General features: G+C 46.7%; 1 protein-coding gene across 1 annotated transcript in view; it reads right to left on the bottom strand.

The window, feature by feature from the left end:
* Positions 1-1981: 1981 nt before the first annotated feature.
* The window catches only part of SLC24A4 (solute carrier family 24 member 4), a 68640-nt gene continuing 46069 nt past the window's right edge, over positions 1982-24552 (bottom strand). The window contains exons 12-16 of the mRNA XM_088829704.1: positions 17434-17600; positions 11949-12063; positions 7545-7657; positions 7141-7206; positions 1982-5648 (exon numbers count right to left, since the gene is read on the bottom strand). Coding sequence (XP_088685830.1) covers positions 5496-5648; positions 7141-7206; positions 7545-7657; positions 11949-12063; positions 17434-17600 — 614 coding nt within the window. The 3' untranslated portion in view covers positions 1982-5495. The remainder of the gene's footprint in view (positions 5649-7140; positions 7207-7544; positions 7658-11948; positions 12064-17433; positions 17601-24552) is intronic.

The following is a 24552-nucleotide window of genomic DNA, read 5'->3' on the forward strand; positions in this document are numbered from 1 at the left end:
CAGCAGAGACCAAAGGAACCTGGGAACCACTGGTCAAGCGAAAAGTTAGAATTTTTAAAACCCCCCACAAAATAAACAAAGCTCTAATACAACATAGCTGGCTTCCCTGTTGTGATGGAAGAAACAGCTCCTCCTGGGTGGCGAGATGGGAGAAAACACCTCTTCTCCGGATTTCATGCAGGTACCATTTCCTTGAGGTTGGGCAGCATGTGACTTTGGATACTGACCCATCAGCTATGAGGTCTGGAATTAAGCGCATACTAAACTAGTGTCTCAATTTGGTTTTCCCTATTAAGAAGCAAATGCAACAACCTAAATGGACTGTGCCCTTGGGAGAACAGTTCTCTGTAGCAAGGCAAAGGGACTCCACAAGAACCAGGTCACAAAATCTGCCTCCCACCCATGTCCTTGGCCTTGGAGGATGGGCCTGTGCCAAGGTGCTCTTGCTCTTCCACCCACATGACTGACACAGTGCAGGATAGACCCCTTCTATATGTCTCCAGAAGGTCCTGAGAGCATCTTTGCACTTGAGGGGCTCATGAGACCAGCTGCAGAGAGAAAGGGCTCATAGCTGGAGGGGTGCCCAGATGCTTCGGGTGAATCCACACAGAGGGCAGGGGCGAGGGGTAGCACATTGGGTCCAGGAATAAATGGGGGATGATGCTCTTCTGGCCGCTCAAGAGCTGCCCAGAGAGCATTTTCAAAAATGTCTGGAATGAGCACCACGTGGTGACGAAGCTGCTGAGACGTGACCCATCTCAGGGATCCTGAATGCATCTGGTAACTGCCCCAAGGGGAGGAAGACTCACACAGAAATGATGTTCAGAGGGTATTAGAAGGACCCGGAAATATGGACTGCAGCCCACCATGGGATTCTCCAGGTAAGAATACTGGAGTGGGTTGCCATGCCCTGCTCCAGGGGATCTTCCTAACCCAGGGATCGAACCCATGTCTCTTATGTCTCCTGCATTTGGCAGGCAGGTTCTTTAGCACTAGCGCCACCTGAGAAGCCCATATAAAACACAGTGAAAGTGAGTTGAAAGTTGCTCAGTTGTGTCCGGCTCTTTGCGACCCCATGGACTATAGCGTCCATGGAATTGTCCAGGCCAGAATACTGGAGTGGGTAGCCTTTCCCTTCTCCAGGCGATCTTCCCAACCCAGGGATTGAATCCAGGTCTCCCGCATTGCAGGCAGATTCTTTATCAGCTGAGCCACAGGGGAAGCCCTTAAAACACAGTAGCAGGGGAAAATCTCCCAAAGATTTTCACCCTGACCAGCAAGCTCTTTGTTATTCAAGCAGCAAGCATTTGCTGAGCGCCTGTCATATATGCTGCACAACCATCTTTTCCCACCAGGGAGGGAGAGGTGAGGCTGAGAGACAGGCCAAACCCAATCCCTAAGGACCCACTCAGTGTCAGGGCGGATGTGGGGGCCACGAGCTCACTGGGCAGTGCCAGCCTGAGCCGAAGTCTCTGCTTCTCTGTCCTGTTACAGACCTTGACTCCGCTAGCGCATTGCACATCTGCGGAAGGAGGGGATGAATGGACCCTCTCCCAGTCCATCTTGTCTGTCCACCCCCACCTTAAGGACAGGGAGGGGCCCTGGAGCTCAGGGAGGGGAGATGCCAGGGGGAAAGGAGGGCATCAGGCCAGGAGGCCCACACTCTTTCTGGATTCCCAGCCTGTGTGTGGAGCCCAGTGTTTCCTGAGGGCTGAGCGCCCATTGATCCTGCAAGGCATGCAAATCATCCCCAAACAGGAAGAGGGGGGCTTCCCTGGCGGCCCAGTGGTTAGGACTTCCCCTTCCAGTGCAGGGGGTGCAGGCTCAATCCCTGGTCAGGGAGTTGAGATCCCACATACCTCCTGGTCAAAAATCCAAAACATAAAACAGAAGCCACATTGTAACAAATTAAATAAAGACTTTAAAAATCATCCATATCAAAAAAATCTTTAGAAAGAATTTTAAAAAGGAAAGCGGGCGTAGTTTCTTCCCTTAGAACCTAGACCCTGGGAAGCCCAGGAGGGGATCTTTGGTTGGGGTCTGTAGGCAGTTGACCCCCCCAACCCCTGGAGGGATGGGCATGCCCATCTGGCTCCTGAAGGGTTATTCTTTCCAGCTGCTTGGGTGTGTAAAAGCAAAAGATTGACAAAGAGAAGCAATGTGCCCTATCGCTGTTGTGTCCGACTCTTTGCAAGCCCATGGACTGTAGTCCACCAGGCTCCTCTGCGTCCATGGGATTCTCCAGGCAAGAATACTGGAGTGGGTTGCCATTTCCTTCTCCAGGGGAGCTTCCCAACCCAGGGATTGAACTGGGGTCTCGTGTCTTCTGCACTGGCAGGCTGGTTCTATACCACTAGGCGCCATCTGGAGAAGCAAGAACGAGTCCTAATAGGTGGGGTGAGGGGAGGAGGAACAGGTAATGAACAGAAGAAAACTCACAAGGTAGGTGCTTACGGAAGGTGAACACAGAGGTCGGGAGACCATGGGTTACAGGAAGGATGGGAATGAGACCATTCTGATCTTCCTTTCACATCAGTCTCTCACTGCAGCTGACCTAGAGCCTTCCTCTAGGGACAGGCTCTCAGGACACTGCATACCTTCCCCTTGACTATGCTCGGCTGGCAAAGGAAAATCCAAACCAGAGATGCCAGGAGCCTCCTGCTCCTGCTTCTATAGACATTTTCTATCTGAGTACAATGAGTTCATTTTTCTGCCCCCAATTCAAAGAGTCAAGTTTATTTTTCAGATTGCCTATTTTCATAGCAGAGTAATTACTCTGTGCTAATTAGCTTCAGGAATAAAAGAAAGGAAGTAACCCGGCACAATGACGAAAGCATTATTTTTCAAATGAAGGCCTAATTAATCAAGCAATTCTTTAAACTTGAAATGGAAAAAATATTTAGTTATGAAAGAGACTTCTTCACCTACAGAGTATATATAGTTTCCTAGCTACAGTAAATGCATAGATCTTTTAAGGAAGTTACATTGGCACATTGAAGTCATAAGAGGATTAACCAGGAGGGCTGGTCTACATACTAGAAACATTAGTTTTTGTCTCAAATTGGAACTGCAGCATATTTATCATCTTAGATGGGTTCTGCTGAGGAAGAGGCGGGTGATGAGGGTGCGTTCTCTGAAAGCTACACAAGGATTCAAAGACGGAACACCAGCAGGGCTCTCATCAGGGCCCATGCGGCCTAGCTAAAAATATTTTTTGATCTTTATCAGAAAATAATAGGTACATAGCATTGGGATCAATATTAGGATGGGAGATAGAGCATCCAGATGTCAGTTAGAAATGTGATGAGGTTTTGACTCAAACAATAAGGGCCAACCCCAAGGACAAGGACACATCCACACCTGCACGACCAAGGATGACCACACACTGGACTGGCGGAGCCGGGTGGCAGTCTGGGACTCAACTCCTGTTTGCAACTTACTAGCCATTGACCTAGAGTCACCTGACCTCTGCAAGACTGAACTTCCTGTTAAATGGGGAAAATAATCCCTACTTACATCACAGGGCAGTTTTGAGATTCAAAAATGGAGACAGATGCACTCTGAGTGAGGCTGTTAGAGGAGCCAGGTGGCTATTCTCTGTGGGCACAGAGTGGTTCCGACAACTCTGAAACCCTCAGAATCTAAACGTTTATGCTGATGAACCTGGGAGCCCCCTGGCCGCCCATTTAGCTCATTTCTCAGGAAAGTGACCCTTATCCTCAACTGGAAGACCACTGAGTGTCTAAGCAGAGAAACAAAAGGAGAAGTCTTGACTTAGTGTAGCTACTAACACTGATGAGGATCCAGAATATCAGCCTGGCGATGGGGCTGTCACGTCTGAGGCTCGTGCTAAGGAAATTGAAAGCTTAAACATGCCCTCCTGAAATTCAGGAGCCCACAGAGAGCACAGCTACAGATTCCACTGCGGGTTACAACCATTGTGTCTCGGGAAAGAATCAGCTATGGGATTTAGACTTATCACCCATGATTAATTGTCAGTGAATCACTAAAACCCTCCTTTCCTCATACCATCATGGGGGCGTTCCCCATACAGTCTTCTGTGCAAAATAGCCCAGTATTAAAAGTGCATCAGATCTGATAGACTCTTTGCAATAGAAACATTAGAAAAATAAAAAAGAACACCTCTCTATAAAATGAATTGTGCTTTCTTTTCAGAAACCACAAATGGTTTGTGTTCATAAATCTTTTTAATATATATTTGAGAGCTATGAAGCAGTCAAAATTGTTTAATGTTTCTATCTATTTTTCAATTAACCTCCCATCTTTGGCCTTTCATGCATAGCAAACTATAAGATTCAAGAACCTTAGCTCTAAAAATTTCCAAGTTACAGTTTCCATACTTGGCTCTAGCTCACCAGAGAGCAATTGGTGGTTTTGCAGGAAATCTCTCTTCTTGTCCTTAACCATTACTTCTGGCACACGCATTCCAGTTCAGCAGGCTATGAAATTTGTTGGGCATATAAACAATTGGGTCTCTGAACAGGGTGATTTTGAGGGCAGGGCATTAACAAAGAAATGACAAACCCAAACTGACAGCGCGTCCCATGCCACAGGTCTGGAATGAATGGCTGTAAAGCACTATCTCCACTGTGTCTCTGAGTTAGCACCCATTTAGATGTTAGTCTTCTACTTTCTCTATGTTCCAAACCAAACATCTTAGTGTCAACGCAACATGATGCACATAGGATTTGTTTCCCATAAGTATTACCTTTCTGGTCCCCATCAAGGTCCTTTGTATGCGATGGTATTTTTCAAGTATGATGATCTATAGCTGACATTTTATTTTGACTGTGTCATTGCTCATCCTCTGAATGTATCAGTGAAAATGAGAAGAGTATGCACTTGTTTTCTCTCTTTTGCTGTGAACAACTGTTTCTATTCTTCCAAATTTGTCCAGGAAAAGGGGTGGAGTGTTTGTTGACATGGCCCCAAACTCCCAACAGGTTGAGCCTCACTCTCTTCAAACCTTGAGTGCTTCCAGCAGGATTCAGAAGCTCTAAGGAGCACACGCTGCCCAAGGAACCCACACCCTCTAGTCCAGAGGGGCCCCTTGAGAACAACGCTCCTATTTTGCCCTTGTCCCAGGAGACCTTGTGTTCACCGACCGCCTCATTTCCGAAGCTGCCGTATGACAGAAAGACAACCCACATACAGAGGTCCTTCTGATCCAGGCGTCGGAGAGGAGATACATGCCACGTCCCTATGGCCGGGGGCTCAGAGGTCTGCGAAGCTGCTCCAACAGCGGCCCCTGAATCTTGCCTTTGTGTGGGGGCAGAACTCCGAGGAGGAGGATGACGCCCGGCAGCCCGGCCCGTGACCAGACACAGACCATGATGGCGCTTTCTTCCAATGGATGAAAGAACGGACGGTGGCGGCCGATGCAGGAGAGATCCGTGGTGGGGAGGGGAAGGGAAAAAGGACGCCAGCGCCAGAGTGTCCAGAACAGCTCCCAGGCGGGGGGCAGTGGCTCTGTTTTAATCGTCTTCTCGGCACATTGGCAGGTTGACAAAGGTAAAGACGTTGAACTCTATCATTATGGAGAAGCACAAGAAGATGGCATAGAGGACCAGCACGTACACCCCCAGCTTCCGGTCCAGCTTCCACTTGTTCAGATGGATGCCAAGGACCTAGAAGGAGACAGAGCGAGTGTTGGGCTCAGGGAGCAGAGACATACAAAAGGCACTTTTACTGGAGAATTACACATGAACGGTGAACCCCAGAACTTCCTCCAAACTGTGGACAAGACCAGAGGTGTGCTGCCGGGTGTGTCGCTGGTTTGATCAGAATGAGCCCTGTAGGCTTTAGACTCCTTTGATGAAAGGATGCTGACTCCAGGCATTCAAAGCAGCTGTCCTCAGGGGATCGGCCCTCCCCTGGGCAGGCACACCCCTTTCTGGGGATGCACAGGCCTCCCAAGCCTTCTTTAGTGACAACCAGGGTCTGCCACTGGCTCCTTCCTTTGCTTTAGAACTTGGCATGCTCAACCTTCTTCAGCAAAACCTTCAAGGCTCCTTTGGCCCACTGTCTGGACAGCTTCAGCTTGGACTGTGTGTGTGTGTGGGGGTGTGTGTGTGTGTGTGGGTGTGGTGTGTGTGTGTGGGTGTGGTGTGTGTGTGTGGGTGTGGTGTGTGTGTGGGTGTGTGTGTGGGTGTGTGTGTGTGTGGTGTGTGTGTGTGTGACACGGTTAGAATGCTTCCTCTTTCTACATTCATTTCATACTTGCCTACCTCCTTTTACTACCTTTCTTTTTTAAAATTAATTTATTTTGATTGGAGGCTAATTACAATACTGTGGTGGTTTTTTCCATACACCGACATGAATCAGCCATGGGTGTACACGTGTCCCCTCCATCCTGAAACTACCTTCTTTCTTATCCATGAATCAAGGCTCCCCAAGAGTTGAATCATAGTTACCTCCAATGCTGTGGGTCCTTACAGACAGACCAACAGGGGTTCAAATCCCAGCTTTTCCTATCCCTGTAGACTTCACGAAGGGAGTGGATCTGAGTCCTCATTAAAAGGTTTTAGAAATGTGGGGTCCACGAATAAGGGATTCCTTTCTAAGCAACAGCACTAACGGGAAAGTTATGGGAAACAACAATTATGGGAAATAGCCATTTCCTACCCCTGTGACCTGGGACAAGTTACTTAATTCCCGAGCCTTGATTTCTTCTGCAAAGTAGAAAATCATCAGGTGCTTGTAAGGATGGAATAAAGTAAGCTGAGGCATTGTTTACCACAGTTTGGGGCTTGTAAAATAAGGAGACCTCCATGTCACCAGGTGTCAGCCCCGAGGCCTGACCATCACGCCCTCGTGGCAGCTCAGATGGGCTGGGGGTAGGGGGAACGTGTCTCCTCCTGCATCACTGAGGGGAGACAGACCAGGCAGGAAGAAGAGAGGAAATGTAAGTCCCTCCTTCGGGGGACTTCTCAGCGGCTCAGGGAAAAGTGTAGTGGTGGATGCCAGCATTCTTGGCACAAACTGTGTCTGGGGGTATCTGAATTCATACGGTTTTCCAGCTTTATCCCTCACGGCCAAGGGGAAGAATTCAGGGACTGTGCAGAATCCGAGGAAACCATGCGTGTGTCAAACTGCCATTCTGGAATTGGAAAAACTCACGGTGAGAGCGACGGAGCCCAGCAGCAAGGCCACAGAGTAGACCAGACCCCGACTGTTGATCTTCACCTGGAGAAGCAAAGATACACGCCCTGAGCCTCTGGGCTGCTCAGGGCCCCTCTGTTCTGGGAGTCCACTGCACTTGGGCTTATCCTGTCCCTCCTCTGGAAGCCACAGGTGGGAGTTCACAGCTGAAGCACCTGTGAGCTCCAGGCAAACATGGGCTGCCCCTTGCAGGCACCCCCAGGCTGCTCTGGACGCCTTTGCACAAAGCGGCTGCTAGCCTGCATAGGAGACAGGGGCAGTGCCTCCCCTGAAGCTCTTAGCTGCAAGGCCAACACCACCCTCACTCCCTGCAATGCACAAGTGTCCGGTGTCATCTCACTAAGGAAGTGAGGCAAACTCACCGTGGACCCATAATTAACAACCATGGTCTGCAGCCCCCACGGTATGCCGAGTCCCACGAGGATGTCGAACACGTTGCTCCCTATGGTGTTAGAGACCGCCATGTCACCAAGGCCTGCGGGGGACAACCGACAGGTTATTCCTAACCCCCAATACCTCAGAATGTGATTTTATTCAGAGACAGGGTCTCTACAGGGCTTCCCTGGTGGCTCAGATGGTAAAGAATCCGCCTGTAATGTAGGATACCCGGGTTCGATTCCTGGGTTGGGAAGATCCCTTGGAGAAGGAATGGCTACCCACTCTAGTATTCTTGCCTGGAGAATTCTACGAACAGAGGAGACTGGAAGGCTACAGTCCATGGGGTCACAAAGAATCAGACAGGGGCAATCAGGTTAACATGAGGATAAATCCTAATTCAGTATGATTGGTGTTTTCATTAAAAGGGGAAATTTGTGCACAGGCCTGCACACAGGAGAACTCCATCCAAACATGAAGACTGCCACCTACAAGCCAAGGAGAGAGGCCTGGAGCAGACAGAAAGAACCAGATTTTTCCAACACCTTGATCTCTAGCCTCCAGGACTGTGGGACAGTCAGTTTCTGCTTTCCTATCTCCCAGTTTGCGGTAATTATGGCTGCCCTAGGAAACTAACCCAGACCCCTTTATTATTTCTCCTGCCAGGGGTGCCAGCCTGTGTTCTGGGATGACCCACTATGTGCCTCTACTTATTTGAGATGCCCACCTTCTCTGGGAGTGAGGGGGACTTGTCCTCGATGCATACATGTGACCCAGGCAATGGCACCATGAACTTGACCCGGATGACAGAGCAGCAGGTCTTAGGCCCGGTTGGTCTCCCAAGAGAGGACTCTTCGCCCCCAACCAGACTAAAAGCATCTTAGAGGCGAGGGGCCATGTCATTACCTTCCCCCTCCTGCCCCACTGTCCAGTCTCCTACCAGCCAAACAATCTTAGGAACTTAATAACTTGAGAGGTATCAAAAGTTAGAAAACAAATTTTTAATGCTGGCTGAAATCTGTTCTAACCTGACTCCCTAGCCCAAGTTTAACATGACTGTCATAATCTGGCCACAAACATATGTGGAAAGAACAAGCCTGAAATGCACATACCTATAAACATAAAGTTACCTTGGTCACTGAGCAGCTTGCACAGACTCAGACCAGCAACTGGACCTCACCTCTGTTTGACCACCTGCCCCCAGGTATTAGCTAGGCTACCTCCTCCCACCCCGCTGCTGTCATCCGCTGACCTCCAGAGCACAGTGTCTCCCCGAGGGCCTCACAGCTCCCTCCCTGTCTGCCTGAGCACCTATCTGAGTGCCTTCAAAATCCTGGCAGCTTAGTCCTACTGGGGGCAGTATCTCTGGGAAACCTGCCTTCCAGTCTCCCAGGATCTTGTGAAACAGAAACGTACAGCTCTTGTTTGGGGCCAGCTAGCCATCCCTGGTAAGGAGGCAGGCACTAGCTGGATGGGTCAGGAGGAACCAAGGTGCCCGGTTCTGGGCAAGAAGAGCAAGTGTGTCCTCAGGTTGGACTGCTGGGCTCTGTGTGTGTGCAGCTCCCTAAGGAATCTTACAGCAGCACTTCTCAGACTTTGAGAGCACACGACGCAAATTTCCATTCCCTCCAACCACAGTCCAAGAGGGGTTCCCTTTTCTCCACACCCTCTCCGGCAGGTGTTGTTTGATTTTTTTGAAGATGGCCATTCTGACCAGTGTGAGTTGATACCTCATTGCAGTTTTGATTTGCATTTCTCTAATAATTAGTGATGTTGAGCATCTTTTCATGAGCCTCTTGGCTCTCTGTATGTCTTCTTTGGAGAGATGTGTATTTAGGATTAGGATTGACACAAGTATACTGTGTGCATGCTCAGTTGCTCAGTCATGTCTGACTCTGCAACCTCGGGGACTGTAGCCCATCAGATTCTTCTGTCTATGGGATTTCCCAGGCAAGGATACTGGAGTGGGTTGCCATTTCCTTCTCCAGGGGATCATCCCGACCCAGGGATCAAACCCATGTCTCTTACATCTTCTGCATTGGCAGGTGGATGCTTTACCACTGAGCCACCTGGGACGCCCACATATCCACTACCATGTGTAAAATAGATAGCTAGTGGGAACCTGCTATAAAGCACAGGGAGCTCAGCTCGGTGCTCTGTAATGACCTAGACGGGTGGGATAGGGTGGGAGGGAGGTCCAAGAGGGAGGGGACATACGTATACATACAGTTGATCCATTTTGTTATTTAGCAGAAACGAATACAACATTGTAAAGTGACTACAGTCCAATGAAATATTTTTTAATGAACAAAAAGGAGCAAACAACTCACTGGGGTCTTGCTGAAAAAAGCAGACTGGTTCAGTGGGGCTGGGATGGGGCCTGAGACTCTGCATTTCTCTCAAGCTGATGCTGCCAGCCTGGACCACGCTGTGGGCTGCGAGACTTTAGGGAGCCCAGGATGCAGTCTCTGCATGTTAGAGCTCACTGCACGGCTCCTGCCCCGTGCAGGGGGCTCTGGGCAGAGGTTTCTGCATCCTCCGCCATAACGAATCGATGTTTAATGTTGTCTGCTGGATCCTGTCACTCACACCAGCATCACCCTGAGGACAGCTATACACTCCCACCCCCACGTCAGCCTTCCTCCGTTTCTGTCTTTCTACATTTCACTGGAGCCACTCTGAGATGACATCCCCACCTGTTCTTGTTCCTACAGAGCCCCTTTGGACTACACTGGGACCCTCCCTTCCAAGTTCTTAATCTTCTCGTATTATGACCCCTTTCCTGACCCACTAGCCTAGACTCCAAGGCCAGTTGTTTAAACGGCAGATTCTCTTGGCCCCTTGACCTTCCACTGTGTCCACCCAACCACCCCCAGCTCTGGATGAACTCATCTGTGTGTCGTGGGAGCTGGTACAACTCCAAATTCATGCTGGAACCCCACCCAAACTCACAATCCCGAACGTCAGCCAGGCTCTCAGGGCTTACTGGCTTTCCTTTTCCTCCCTGTACCGGGTTGAATAGCAGCCCCCACTCATGTCCACCCAAAAGCTGTGATTATAACCTAATTGGCCAATAGAATCTTTGCAGATGTGATCCAATTAAAACGAGATCATACTGAATTAAGGTGGGCCCTAATTCAATGACTGGTGTATCTTTGGGCACAGACACACACAGAGGGACGAACACCATGTGAAGACACAGGCACTGGAGGGAGGTAACCACAAGCCAAGGATTCCTGGCACCCCCTGAAGCTGGCAGAGAACAAGGAAGGATTTCTTCCCAGAGCCTCCAGATAAGTACAGTCCTGCCAACACCTTGACCTTGGACTTGCAGCCTCCAGGACTGGAGAATCCATTTCTGTTGTTTTAAGTCACCCAGTTGGGGTACTTTGGTTATGACAGCCCTGGGAAATGAATACACTCACCTCGAAGGTCACTCAGTTCAATTCCTCCCCTCTCTGCTGCTGTCTTCAGCTGTCCCCATTCTCCACGAGACTCCAGTCTCCTGCCAAACATACTCCCACCCTTCCCTTCCCCTCAGTTCATCTTTTCTCAGGACCAATCAGCCAACTTAGCAACCTTTCTTTCATCTTGAAGAAACAAAATATTTTCCTCCTTTCTGAACCCACTTTCTGTTTGGACACTTCTCTCCTCTCCTGTCTCCTGAGATTTCACTCCACTAGTTGCCCTTCCTGCCTCCCATACTTTGACACTACTGTCTACAAAGGAGGGTCGGTGGAAGTCCAGGCGCGGATGCTATCTCTCTGTCAGCAAAGGACAGCAGAGGAAGGCTGGCTTTTCATAACCCTTCTGTTCTGCCATCGAGGAGTATACCAGTGTCCCTTAGCCTGCTCACCCCCAAAGCACTTAGCTCCAAAGAAAATCCACCAAGCAAACCACAACATTACATAAGTTCTGGAATTTGGAAGAGGAATCAGAAAATAGTTGGAGACATAGGATATCCCCACTTGGCCTGCCTGGGACCAGAACATTAGTGCATTTGCTATAAAAATTCTAGGCTCCCACTCTGTTCAATCTCACATTGGTGATGTCAGAACAAGTTCATTTTTTTTTTTTTTGGCAACACAGCTAGTGGGATCTCAGTTCCTGCAGTGAAAGCCTGGAATTTTAACCACTAGGGCACCAGGGAACTCCCAGAACAAGTCCATTTTTATTCACCTCCACACAGGTGCTTTTAGAGGTCTAGAGGAGGCGATCTTGGTTGTAATTCTCTCCATGGATGGAATCTACATGATGCTTTCCAGTCATCACTGTTTCCTCCACGGCAGGACTTAATGACTGCCAGTCCTGAGAGCTATGAACTGTAACTCAGGCAGGGGGAAGGGCCCACTTGGTGGTGCTGATGGCTGGGGGCCCGAGGCCATCCGTACCTTGTCTCGCCACAATCAAGCTGGCCATGCAGTCGGGAACACTTGTGCCTGCTGCAAGGAAAGTGATGCCCATGATGACATCGGGGATCCCAAGGGTGTATCCAATAATAGTCACCTGCAGAAGAGGGGGGAAACATCAACTCACAGAGGAGCACCCCTGAAAACCCTTACAACTCAGAGTTTTTAACTTAAACATCGTACTCCTGTATCCAACAGAAAAATCTGGAATATGGTTTCTTTAAGACTGTCTTTTGAGTATTTTTTTTTTTCCAGATTACATGAGTAATCTGGGTTTACTGTTTTTAAAAAGTTAAGAAAAAAAGTCAAATGAAAATATTAGTAAAAATCACCTACCATTTCTCAAGACCCTCAGACAACCATTATTAACACTTTTTATAAGCCAGTGAGTCTTAGATTTGAAAATGTAGGAAATCCTTTAATGAGCTGTTAAAATAAGACCCGCCAGGCCCCACCCCCAGAGTTTTTGATTTAGGAGATCTGGGGTAAAGCCCAGGAATCTGCATTCCTAACAAGTTCCTAGTTGGTTGAGACCCTGAGGTGCTGGCTGGGAACCACATTTGAAAAGCCCTGTTTTAGAATATGGGCTTCCCTGACAGCTCAGTTGGTAAAGAATCCTCCCGCAATGCAGGAGACCCCAGTTCAATTCCTGGGTCGGGAAGATCCGCTGGAGAAAGGATAGGCTACCCACCCCAGTATTCTTGGGCTTCCCTTGTGGCTCAGCTGGTAAAGAATCCGCCTACAATGTGGGAGACCTGGGTTTGATCCCTGGGCTTTAGAATATATCCTTGACCTTCTTTTTGGTGTATGTATTAGAAAAAAATGAAATCAGATTATACTATCAACACATATTTTGTGACTATATGTTTCACACAATGATACAATGTGAGTATCTTGCCATCATAAATATTCATCTACAATCTTATTTTACACTGGTGCGTGGATCCCACTGCATAGCTGTCAAGTTCCTGTCCATCCATCACTGGTGGATAGGAAATAGCTTGTTTTAGTTCTTAAAATATCACCGTGTGGTAACACGTAACATTTACTGAGCGCCTACTATGTGCCAGGTCCTTTCCGAGTGTTTTCCTTTCACAGTCTCATCTGCTCTACTCACCACCCTCTGGTGAGGGAGGCACTGTTATTACACCCCAGGAAATGAGGGTCAGAGGGGGAGAAGTTACAACGCAGGTGGGCACCAAGTCGGTGAGCAGCAGAGCAGGGATTCCAGGCCAAGTCTTTCTGACTCTAAAGTCTGCACTCCAACCTTGCCATCATGCTTTTTTAATCGGATGATAACTGCTTTACAAAGTTGCGTTGGTTTTTGTTGTTCAGCAATGCAGATCAGCTGTGAGTGAATGTATGTGTGTATTTTATATATTACATATATAGACACACATACATAAGTATATATATATATATCCTTCCCTCTGGAGCATCGTGTTGTCTTGTGTGAACATTTCTGGGTTCTCATCTTACTATTATATCCTTAGGAAAAGTTCCAAGAAATAGAATCACTGGATTGAAGGATACACAGGCTTTTAAGGATCTTGAAGCATGGTCACATAACTCCTCTAATAAATGCCTGACACTCGGGAAATGGTGAGCAGCAGCTGAATGGAAAGCCCTAGAAACACTTGGACAACCTCACTCAAAACACCCCTTAGATGGCTCACCTCCCCATCTAGAAAATGTGAACAGCAGGACCTTTCAGGGTTGTTCACATCTCAGCTGATGGCTCCAGTCCCAGCAAATGTTTGGGTAAGCTAGTTTACTTCTCTGAGCCTCAGTTCCCTCAGCTGTGAAATGGGCTTTTAAATGAGGATTAAGAGAAAAGATGAGGTGACAGTGTGGGGGTTGTGTAAGACACTCATAGATGTACGTTTCCCTTCACTTTCAGTCACTCATCTTGCAATCTATGGGGGCACAGAAAATGTGAGTGTGATTAGCCCAGATGAAGTGTGCTTTCTAAGGGCAGAGCTCAGCCCTGGAATGAAGCCAGAGCTTGTGGACTAAAACGATACCCCTCCTAGGACAAAGCTTGCAGATGGGTTTGGAGATGCTCGACCCTCAAAAGACAGTGCTCAGTTCAGCATCGCCAGGAACTGGGCAGTGCGTGCGCTGACTGGCCTGCTCTGGGCTGTGCAAGGAGAAAGACTGAAGACACCAAAGCTACACAGCTGATGCATCAGTGCTTAATCCACACTGACCAAAAGGGAGGTCTCAACAAGCACAGCCTGGCTGTGGCTGATATGTTCTTAATGGGTGATACCAGATGTCATAAGTATAGGAGCTTGGGTTATTCTGGCAATAATGAAGATGCTTCCTTTGTTTTCCTTTCCTTATATCACTGGACTACCTGGCTAAGAAGCTGGAGGGTGGAAGGACAGAAGGAAGGTTCTGTGTGTGTGCACACAATGGCAACTCACTCCAGTATTCTTGCTTGGAGAATTCCATGGGCAGAGGAGCCTGGCAGGCTATAGGCCATGGGGTCACAAAGAGTTGGACATGACTGAGCGACTAACACTTGAACACAATCCAAGCATTCAGGGCCAGAGATGCTACCTGAGTATGGCTTATCCTTGGGACTCCAGCCTGGGATCCTCTGAACTCCTGATGCTGAGGTTTCAGAAAGGGAAGCAGAGCCAAGTCCAGAGCTGGGCTGATGATCCCCCTGACTTTGCTGGAGTCACACCTCCTCCTTGGTCCTCAGTCTCCCCAGTTGGGCAAAGGTGATGAGTCAGATGACTTATTTTTGAGCATCCCTCCCTTTGGATACTGACAATCAAAAATCGTTTTCCCCAAAAAGCCTTAGGGGTGAGAGATGTGAAGGATGGTGGGGGTGAAAGATGGTCCGGTGAGACTTCAGTGCTCCCTGGCGCCCCCATGAGGAAAGTAAGCGCCTGGCCCCTGGCACATGCTGCTTTCACAGAAATCAGGCTAACGTGGCACTGTTGTCTTTACCACTTTCTACTGTGGAAACCACTCAATTACTCGAAACTGAGGCAAGCTGAAGTTCCAAATCACAGGTAAGAGTGCGCAGCAAGGTGGTTCCTATGACTCTGGCCAAGCCACTGCCAAGACTCTCTTTTAAGAAGCAGGAATGGGGTTTGTAAGACAAGGTGAGGGGGATGGAAATGTTATTCAATGTCCTGCTGCTGCTGCTGCTAAGTCGCTTCAGTCGTGTCCTGACTCTGTGTGACCCCATAGACGGCAGCCCACCGGGCTCCTCCATCCCTGGGATTCTCCAGGCAAGAACACTGGAGTGGGTTGCCGTTTCCTTCTCCAATTCAATGTCCTACCTCACAGTTAATTAGTAGAACTGATTTCATAATACTGTTGTTTTCATTAATTAAAAAGAAGAAAAAATTTCACACATTCATTAATTTGATCTTCCCTAACTTTCACACCCACTCAAATGTCATGAAATACTTTTTTCACTTGCAATATTGTTTGTGGAATGCACTTTAGTAAAAGAAATTGCTGGATCCTTTTATCAAATGTAAGCATGGGCTGGCCTTTAACCCTACTCAGTAGTCATGTACGGATGTGAGAGTTGGGCCCTAAAGCAGGCTGAATGCTAAAGAATTGATGCTTTCCAATTGTGGTGTTGGAGAAGACTCTTGAGAGTCTCTTGGACTGGAGGGAGATCAAACCCATCAGTCCTGAAGGACATCAACCCTGAATATTCATTGGAAGAGCTGAGGCTGAAGCTCCAATACTTTGGCCACTTGATGCCAAGAGCTGACTCATTGGAAAAGACCCTGATGCTGGGAAAGACTGAAGGCAAAAGGAGAGGAGGGCGGCAGAGGATGAGATGGTTGGATGGCACCACCAACACAATGGATATGAATTTGAGCAAACTCTGGGAGATAGTGAAGGACAGGGAAGTCTGGAGTGCTAAAGTCCATGGGTCAGAAAGAGTTGGACACAATTCAGTGACTGAACAACAGCAACATCTTTGACTGTCATCCTTTTTGGGTGTGGGGGGATCTGTTAGTAGCTATTTTCAACTTCTTTTCTACATAAGAAAACACCCACACACCTTGGCATCTATGGGGATTTAAACCTCTATCTGAACAAGCTTGGAAGCAGTGTCGGCTGCATCTCATGGTGCACATGGTTGATATTTACAGTTATGATCAATTTGCTATGGTGCTAGCTCACACCTGATGCCTGAACAGAACCCTTTCATCTCCCAACAACCTGCAGACAGTGGCAATCATGTCCATTTTGCAGAGGGGACAACTGTGGCTCATGGAAGCTGAGTCACCTGTCCAGGTTTCATGGCTCCAGTGGGGAGAACCAGGATTCACAGCCAGTCCCATATGACCCCACAACTCTTCTTCTCCCACCAACCTGTTCCTCTTGGGTTAAGAGAATGTTGCCCTTGTGCCTCTGAGGCCAACACACACCTTTGCCCTGTGTGTTAGGTGGCAACAGGTGTTAGGAGGAGACGGAAATGACTGCATGGATACTACTTAAGTGTGAGTGGCTTGCAGGTGAAATTCACAATAGAAATGCAGAGGTTCTGTACCCGCTTCTCTCGCTGTTCACAGGCTCCCCAGGGGGGTGAAAGGAAGAGGCGGAACCCCACAAGATGATATACAGAGTGAGAAGAAGGGGGCTCCTGTTTGGCCCCACCTAGCCAGGGAAAGGTTTGCCCAGGGAGCAGTCATGTGGGGCAGAGGGGCTAGGCCAAAGCCTCTCTGCCTGAAGATTCTAAGAGCAAACTGAGAGGCCATTCAGGCGAGTGGTTGAGATCCTAGACTCTGGGGGTCAATACCCAGGTTCTAATCCGAACTCTAGAATTCAGTAATTGCGTAACTAGTTGTGCAACAGTTGTTAACTGCCTAACTGACCAGACAAATGACTCAATCTATAGGCCTCAGGTTCCTCATCTGTAAAATGGGCACAATAAAACTGCTTACCCCACTGGGTTGCTGTGAGGACTAGAACAGTTTACCTAAAGTTTATATCTGTGGCTGGACATAGGAAGGGGAGAAGAACATCCCTGGGCAGGGGCCATGGAAAGGGCTGCCTTGTGTTTGTCTCCCTCCGACTCCAGTCTCCACCACATTCCTCTATGGATGCTGAAAAGGAAGGGGGTCTAGTGATTAGCCCTCCAGAGTTCTTTCTGGAGAATGTCTGCCATCCCTACCACATTCCTCTTCCCATCACACCAGGGTGGCATGTCCCAGGCTGTCCATGTGAAGGTAACCTTCCCTCCCATGGACACTGTGGACCATGCTGTGTCTATCTGAGTGTCCCCGATACACAGCATGGCTTCAAATGACTCTGCTGAAACCCTTTCCTGCTGAGAAATAAGCCAAGGTCTTTTAAGGTAGGGGAGTTGCTGAAGGTGATCCAGCAGTGCGTGTGGTCACTCTGGATCCTAGCTCTCCCACCTCTGGCAGGGGCCGGGCAGGGGCTGTCCGTACGGTCCACACCCACTCCCACCACTCACCAGCCACACCATCAGGTAGGAGAAGACAGCGATCCACAGCGTGGCGACGACGAAGGTGAGCATGAAGAACTTCTCCCAGCGGGGCTTGCTGCAGTTGGGGATGGTGATGCACAGGAGGAAGATAAGCGGCCAGGTGAACACCCACTTGACTTTGTCCCCTCTTGCCTCTGCAGAGGGATGGGGTGGAGCCAGAAGGGGAGAAACACACACTAGGTTACACAGCTGCCAGTCTACCTGCAGGTTTACTTTTTCATGCCAAACACGAAAATGCTACGAATATGACTCCCAGCCACAGACTTGGCAGAATGACACACCTCCAGATTGTCAACCTGGTAGTGATCTCAGCAAAACAGTTGAGTGTTTGTTGACTGAATAACCACTGTCAGTCCAAATCCTTCATTTGACAGGGTGAGGAAAATGAGACCCAGAGCTGGAACAAATTTGTACAGGGCAGCTGGAATGGGATGTTGAATATGAATAGGCTTTGGAATCAAACGGGCGTTGGAATTCAAATGACCTTGAGCAACCCCCTCAACTCCACTTCCTCCTCTGATAATAACAGATGTAAGTGACAGCACAATAGTTGATGCAGGGAATATTTGCTATGTGAAGCAGGCATAATGCTAAGCATTTTGCATTTTAGTAGTTTCTTCATCTGTTAAAAGGGAACATTATCTCTTTCTTGATTGTTGCAAAAATGACATGATACAATGTATATAAAACACCCAGCACAAAGAACTTGGCAAAGAAGGCGCTCTAGAAATCTCAGCTCATTTGCTCCAAGATCATATACTCAACCAGTGGCAGATGCAAGACTAAAATGTGGCGTTCTGCTGACAGGTACGGAGAAGGCAATGGCAAGCCACTCCAGTACTCTTGCCTAGAAAATCCCATGGACGGAGGAGCCTGGTAGGCTGCAGTCCGTGGGGTCGCTAAGGGTCAGACACGACTGAGCGACTTCACTTTCACACATTGGAGAAGGAAATGGCAACCCACTCCAGTGTTCTTGCCTGGAGAATCCCAGGGACGGGGGAGTCTGGTGGGCTTCTGTCTATGGGGTCACACACAGTCGGACACGACTGAAGTGACTTAGCAGCAGCAGCAGCAGCTGACAGGTATGACCTCACTGACCCCTACCAAGGGAATCCACAAACAATTTAACTGAGGAAAAGTGGCCACTGAGTACAAGCATAGTGTAATTATCCTTAATAAGTGGCTTATCCTTAATAAGCCACTGGGTATTTTGAGCACATGTACACTCAAAACAGGTTTGTGGGTAATGACAATGATTTGGTGGAGGAAGGACCTCTGACAATTCTCTCCTCCATAAAAGCAATGAAAACATTAGCAAAAATAGTCTGAGTCAACTTGTTTTAGAACTCTGGAAATTAACCAAAGCCTTGTAGCCATCCAGGGAGTGTTTATTTAAGAAAATAATCTGGGTAAAATTAAGAACAGTGAACTTTATAGAGTCTTAACTTGCCTTATTTTCATTTTCTTTCATCAGCTTTGGAGAGTCTTGAAAAACCAGTAGCCTGGCATCCACCAGAAGGGGAAGGACAGGATTAGAGTTCCTTCCAAGTCTGTTCCCAGAGGACTGGCATTATCTGACCTGTCTGCTGGTTTCCTGGAAAACCCTACTTTCAAGGTGTCTCTATTTTACCTGAATCAGAGCTCACCTAGTATGAATAGCCTTTTCCTTGAGGGCATTTGTTGAAAACAATCAGAGACACTTGTTGAAAACTGTGCTGCCTGCAGTGGTGGAAAACAGCTGGACAAACAATAGGTTAATGAAAAAGCTTAAAAGGAAAAGTTGGGAATGAGATATCCCTAGAGGACTTGGAAAAGCTCCCAGGTAGTTCTAGGAATATGAAAGTTCATAACAGGCATAGGGCTGTTCCCAGGGTTATTTGTGTTCTTTGGAAATACTTGGCTTCCCAGATGGCTCAGGGGTAAAGATTCTGCCTGCCCATGTAGGAGCCACAGGAAGTGAGGATTTGATTCTGGGTCAGGAAGATCCTTTGGAGGAAATCCACTCCAGTATTCTTGCCAGGATAATACCATGGTCAGAGGAGTCTGGTAGGCCCCAGTCCATGTGGTCGTAAAGAGTTAGACAGGACTGGGCAACTGAGCATGCAGGAAAGCCTTGAGAACATCTTAATCTTTCACTTCTGCCTAACTTTGAGACTCTGAGAAAACAAGAAGTAAAGGCTAAGGTGGAGTTGTAAACTGCCTCACTGAGTGTTAAAGGAGTGCCCCCAAACACACACAGAACCCAGCAAAGAGAAGGAGACTTGTTTTGAGTCAGGCATCTAAAGAAATCTCTGTGTAATCATTAGTAGATATTTCAGGAGTCAAAGAACAAACAAAGTAGATTTTACAGAATTAGAAAAGTCACCAAACAAACAATAACAATAGTAAAGCAACAACAAACAGTCATGGGAAGGGGAAAAAAAATCTGATTTCTAATTATTACTTCATGTTATATTATTTTAAATGCCCATTTTCATCAACAACAAATTATGAGACATGCTAAGAAACAAGATAATACAGCCCATACACATGAAAACAGCAGCTAATAGAAACTATCACTGAGGAATTCTAAACATTAGATTTACTAGACAAAGGCTTTAAATCAGCTTATTTTAAAATAGCTGATTGAAAATGTGCACAAAGAAGTTTTAAATATGTCTCAAAAATAAATGAGAAGTATAAGAATGATTTCTCATCAGAGAATATCATTAGAAAAGAAAAAATTATAAAAAGAACCAACAGAAAGTTGAGCGGGGTTGAGAGGTACAATAACTTGAATGAAAATTTCACTAGAGGGGCTCAACAGCAAGTCTGTGCAGGAAGAAGAAAAATTTCAGTGACTTCGGAGATAGGTGAACTGAGATCTAGTCTCAGGAACAAAAAGAGAGTAAAGAAAAATGAACTGTGTCTCAGATACCTGTGGCACACCATCAAACATGCCAACGTATGCATAATGAGAATATCAAAAAAAGAGAGAGAAAAGGGGGCAGGAAGAATACTTGAAGAACTCCTGCTCAAAAACTTTGCATATCTGATGAAAAACATTAATATATACATTCAAGAAGAAGACACCTTCTCAAATTCACATGGAACATTCTGTAGGATAGACCATATGTTAGGTCATAAAACAAGCATCATTACCTTTCAGTTCAGTTCAGTTCAGTCACTCAGTCATGTCTGACTCTTTGCGACCCCATGAATCACAGCACGCCAGGTCTCCCTGTCCATCACCAACTCCCGGAGTCTACCCAAACCCATGTCCTTCAAGTTGGTGATGCCATCCAGCCATCTCATCCTCTGTCGTCCCCTTCTCCTCCTGCCCCCAATTCCTCCCAGCATCAGGGTCTTTTCCAATGAGTCAACTCTTGGCATGAAGTGGCCCAAGTATTAGAGTTTCAGCTTCAGAATCACTCCTTCCAATGAACACCCAGGACTGATCTCCTTTAGGATGGACTGGTTGGATCTTCTTGCAGTCCAAGGGACTCTCAAGAGTCTTCTCCAGCACCACACTTCAAAAGCAGCAATTCTTCAGCACTCAGCTTTCTTCACAGTCCAACTCTCACATCTCTACATGACCACGGGAAAAACCATAGCCTTGACTAGATGGACCTTTGTTGACAAAGTAATGTCTCTGCTTTTTAATATGCTATTAGGTTGGTCATAACTGTCCTTCCAAGGAGTAAGCGTCTTTCAATTTCATGGCTGCAATCACCATCTGCAGTGATTTTGGTCGGAGAAGGCAATGGCAAGCCACTCCAGTACTCTTGCCTAGAAAATCCCATGGATGGAGGAGCCTGGTAGGCTGCAGTCCATGGGGTCGCTAAGAGTTGGACATGACTGAGCGACTTCACTTTCACTTTTCACTTTCACACATTGGAGAAGGAAATGGCAACCCACTCCAGTGTTCTTGCCTGGAGAATCCCAGGGACGGGGGAGCCTGGTGGGCTGCTGTTTATGGGGTCACACAGAGTCGGACATGACTGAAGTGACTTAGCAGCAGCAGCAGTGATTTTGGAGCCCAGAAAAATAAAGTCAGCCACTGTTTCCACTGTTTCCCCATCTATTTCCAGTGAAGTGATGGAACCAGGTGCCATGATCTTAGTTTTCTGAATGTTGAGCTTTAAGCCAACCTTTTCACTCTCCTCTTTCACTTTCATCAAGAGGCTTTTTAGTTCCTCTTCACTTTCTGCCATAAGGGTGGTGTCATCTGCATATCTGAGGTTATTGATATTTCTCCCAGCTATCTTGATTTCCAGCTTGTGTTTCTTCCAGCCCATCTTCTCATGATGTACTCTGCATATAAGTTAAACAAGCAGGGTGACAATATACAGCCTTGACGTACTCCTTTTCCTATTTGGAACCAGTCTGTTGTACCATGTCCAGTTCTAACCGTTGCTTCCTGACCTGCATATAGGTTTCTCAAGAGGCAGGTCAGGTGGTCTGGTATTCCCATCTCTTTCAGAATTTTCCACAGTTTATTGTGATCCACACAGTCAAAGGCTTAGAAGGATTTAAATCATGTAAAGTTTATTCTACAACCTTTCCACACTGGAAAGAAATTAGAAATTAATAACAGAAGGAAAACTGGAACATTTACAGATAAGTAGATATTAAATAACACAGTCTTTATTTTTTGGGCTCCAAAAATCATTGCAGATGCTGATTGCAGCCATGAAATTAAAAGACGCTTACTCCTTGGAAGGAAAGTTATGACCAACCTAGATAGCATATTAAAAAGTAGAGACATTACTTTGCCAACCAAGGTCCGTCTAGTCAAGGCTATGGATTTTCCCGTGATCATGTATAGATGTGAGAGTTGGGCTGTGAAGAAAGCTGATCGCTGAAGAATTGATGCTTTTGAACTGTGGTGCTGGAGAAGACTCTTGAGAGTCCCTTGGACTGTAAGGAGATCCAACCAGTCCATTCTAAAGGAGATTAATCCTGGGTGTTCATTGGAAGGACTGATGCTAAAGCTGAAACTCCAATACTTTGGCCACCTCATGCGAAGAGCTGACTCACTGGAAAAGACTCTGATGCTGGGAGGGATTGGGGGCGGGAGGAGATGGGGACGACAGAGAATGAGATGGCTGGATGGCATCACCAACTCGATGCACATGAGTTTGAGTGAACTCTGGGAGTTGGCGATGGACAGGGAGGCCTGGCGTGCTGTGATTCATGGGGTCACAAAGAGTCGGACACGACTGAGTGACTGAACTGAACTGAACTGAAACGACCAGTGGTTCAAAGAAGAAATAATAACGGAAATTAGGAAATACTTTGAGATGAATGAAAATGAAAAGAGAACACACCAAAACATATGGAATGCAGTGAAATCAGTGTTTAGAGAGAGATTTATAGCTATACATTCCTATATGAAAATGGAGGAAAGGACTTAAATCAATGACCTAACTTTACACTTTAAGAAACATAAAAGCCAATTAAGTCCAAAAAAAGAAGAAAGGAAATAATCAACATTGAAGCAGAAGTATGTGAAATAGGAAAAAATCCCAGAACAAATTAAATGAAAAATTGGTTCTTAAAAAGATAACAAAATTGACAAATCTTTAGATAGAGTGACCAAGAAAAAAAGAGAGAAGATTCAAATTACTAAAATCAGAAATTAAAGAGGGATTCCACTATGAATCTTACAGAAATAAAAAGAATTGTTAAGGAACACTATGAACAACTGTGTGCCAAAGAATTACATAACCTCGGTGAAACAGAAAAAACATTCCACAAAGACAGAAACAAACTGACTCAAAAAGAAAAAGAAAACCTGAATAGACACATAACAAGAAACTGAAATAGTAATCAGAAAACTTCCCTTAAGGCAAAGCCAAGACCAGATGGTTTCATGGGTATTTCCACCAAGTGTTTAAAGAAGAATTAGCATGAGTCCTTTGCAAAGTCTTCCAAAAGATAAAGAAGGAGAGAACACTTCCCAATTTGCTCTATGAAGCCAGTAGTACCCTGATACCAAAGCCAGACATCAAGAGAAAACAAAACTACACACCAATATCCCTTATGAATATAGATGCAAAAATTCTTAAAATTCTGGCAAACTGAATCCAGCAACACATAAAAAGAATTATACACCAGTTCCAAGTAGAATTTATCCCAGGAATGTAAGGTTGGTTTGACATATGAAATTCAATCATAAACCACATTAATGGACGAAAAAGCACAATCCTCTCAACTGATACAAAGTCCAACACTCTTTTATGATAAACACTTAGCAAACTAGGAATAGAAAAGAATTTCTTTAGCTTGATAAAGGGCACCTACAAATACCCAACACTTAACATCACATTTAAAAGTGAAAGGCTGAAAACCTTCAACAAGATGAGGATGTCTGGTCTCAGAACTTCTATCGAACACTATTTTGGAAGTTTGAGTCAGGAACAGTAGGCAATTCCTCAATCAGATCAGATCAGATCAGTCGCTCAGTCGTGTCCGACTCTCCGCGACCCCGTGAATCACAGCACACCAGGCCTCCCTGTCCATCACCAACTCCCGGAGTACACTCAAACTCATGTCCACAGAGTCGGTGATGCCATCCAGCCATCTCATTCTCTGTCGTCCCCTTCTCCTCCCGCCCCCAGCCTTTCCCAGCATCAGAGTCTTTTCCAGTGAGTCAACTCGTCGCATGAGGTGGCCAAAGTATTGCAGTTTCAGCTTTAGCATCAGTCCTTCCAATGAACACTCAGGACTGATCTCCCTTAGAATGGACTGGTTGGATCTCCTTGCGGTATAAGGGACTCTCAAGAGTCTTCTCCAACACCACAGTTCAAAAGCATCGATTCTTCGGCGATCAGCCTTCTTCACAGTCCAACTCGCACATCCATACATGACCACGGTATACATCCCGCAAAAATCTGTACTTAAATATATAGAGCAGCATTTTTCATAACAGCCCCAAAGAGGAAACAACCCAAATAACCATGAGGGTATAAATGGATAAACAAAATGTAGCATCTAAATCAGTGGAATGTTTCCCATGCATGAGAAGGAATGAAGCATTGATACTACATTGCATGGATGAACCTATAAGACACTGTGTGAAATGAAAGAAGCCAGGACTTCCTT

The sequence above is a fragment of the Moschus berezovskii genome, chromosome 21 (assembly GCF_049115385.1).
Source record: "Moschus berezovskii isolate FMDL1 chromosome 21, NW_MosBer_1.0, whole genome shotgun sequence".
NCBI classification, from domain to species: Eukaryota; Metazoa; Chordata; class Mammalia; order Artiodactyla; family Moschidae; genus Moschus; species Moschus berezovskii.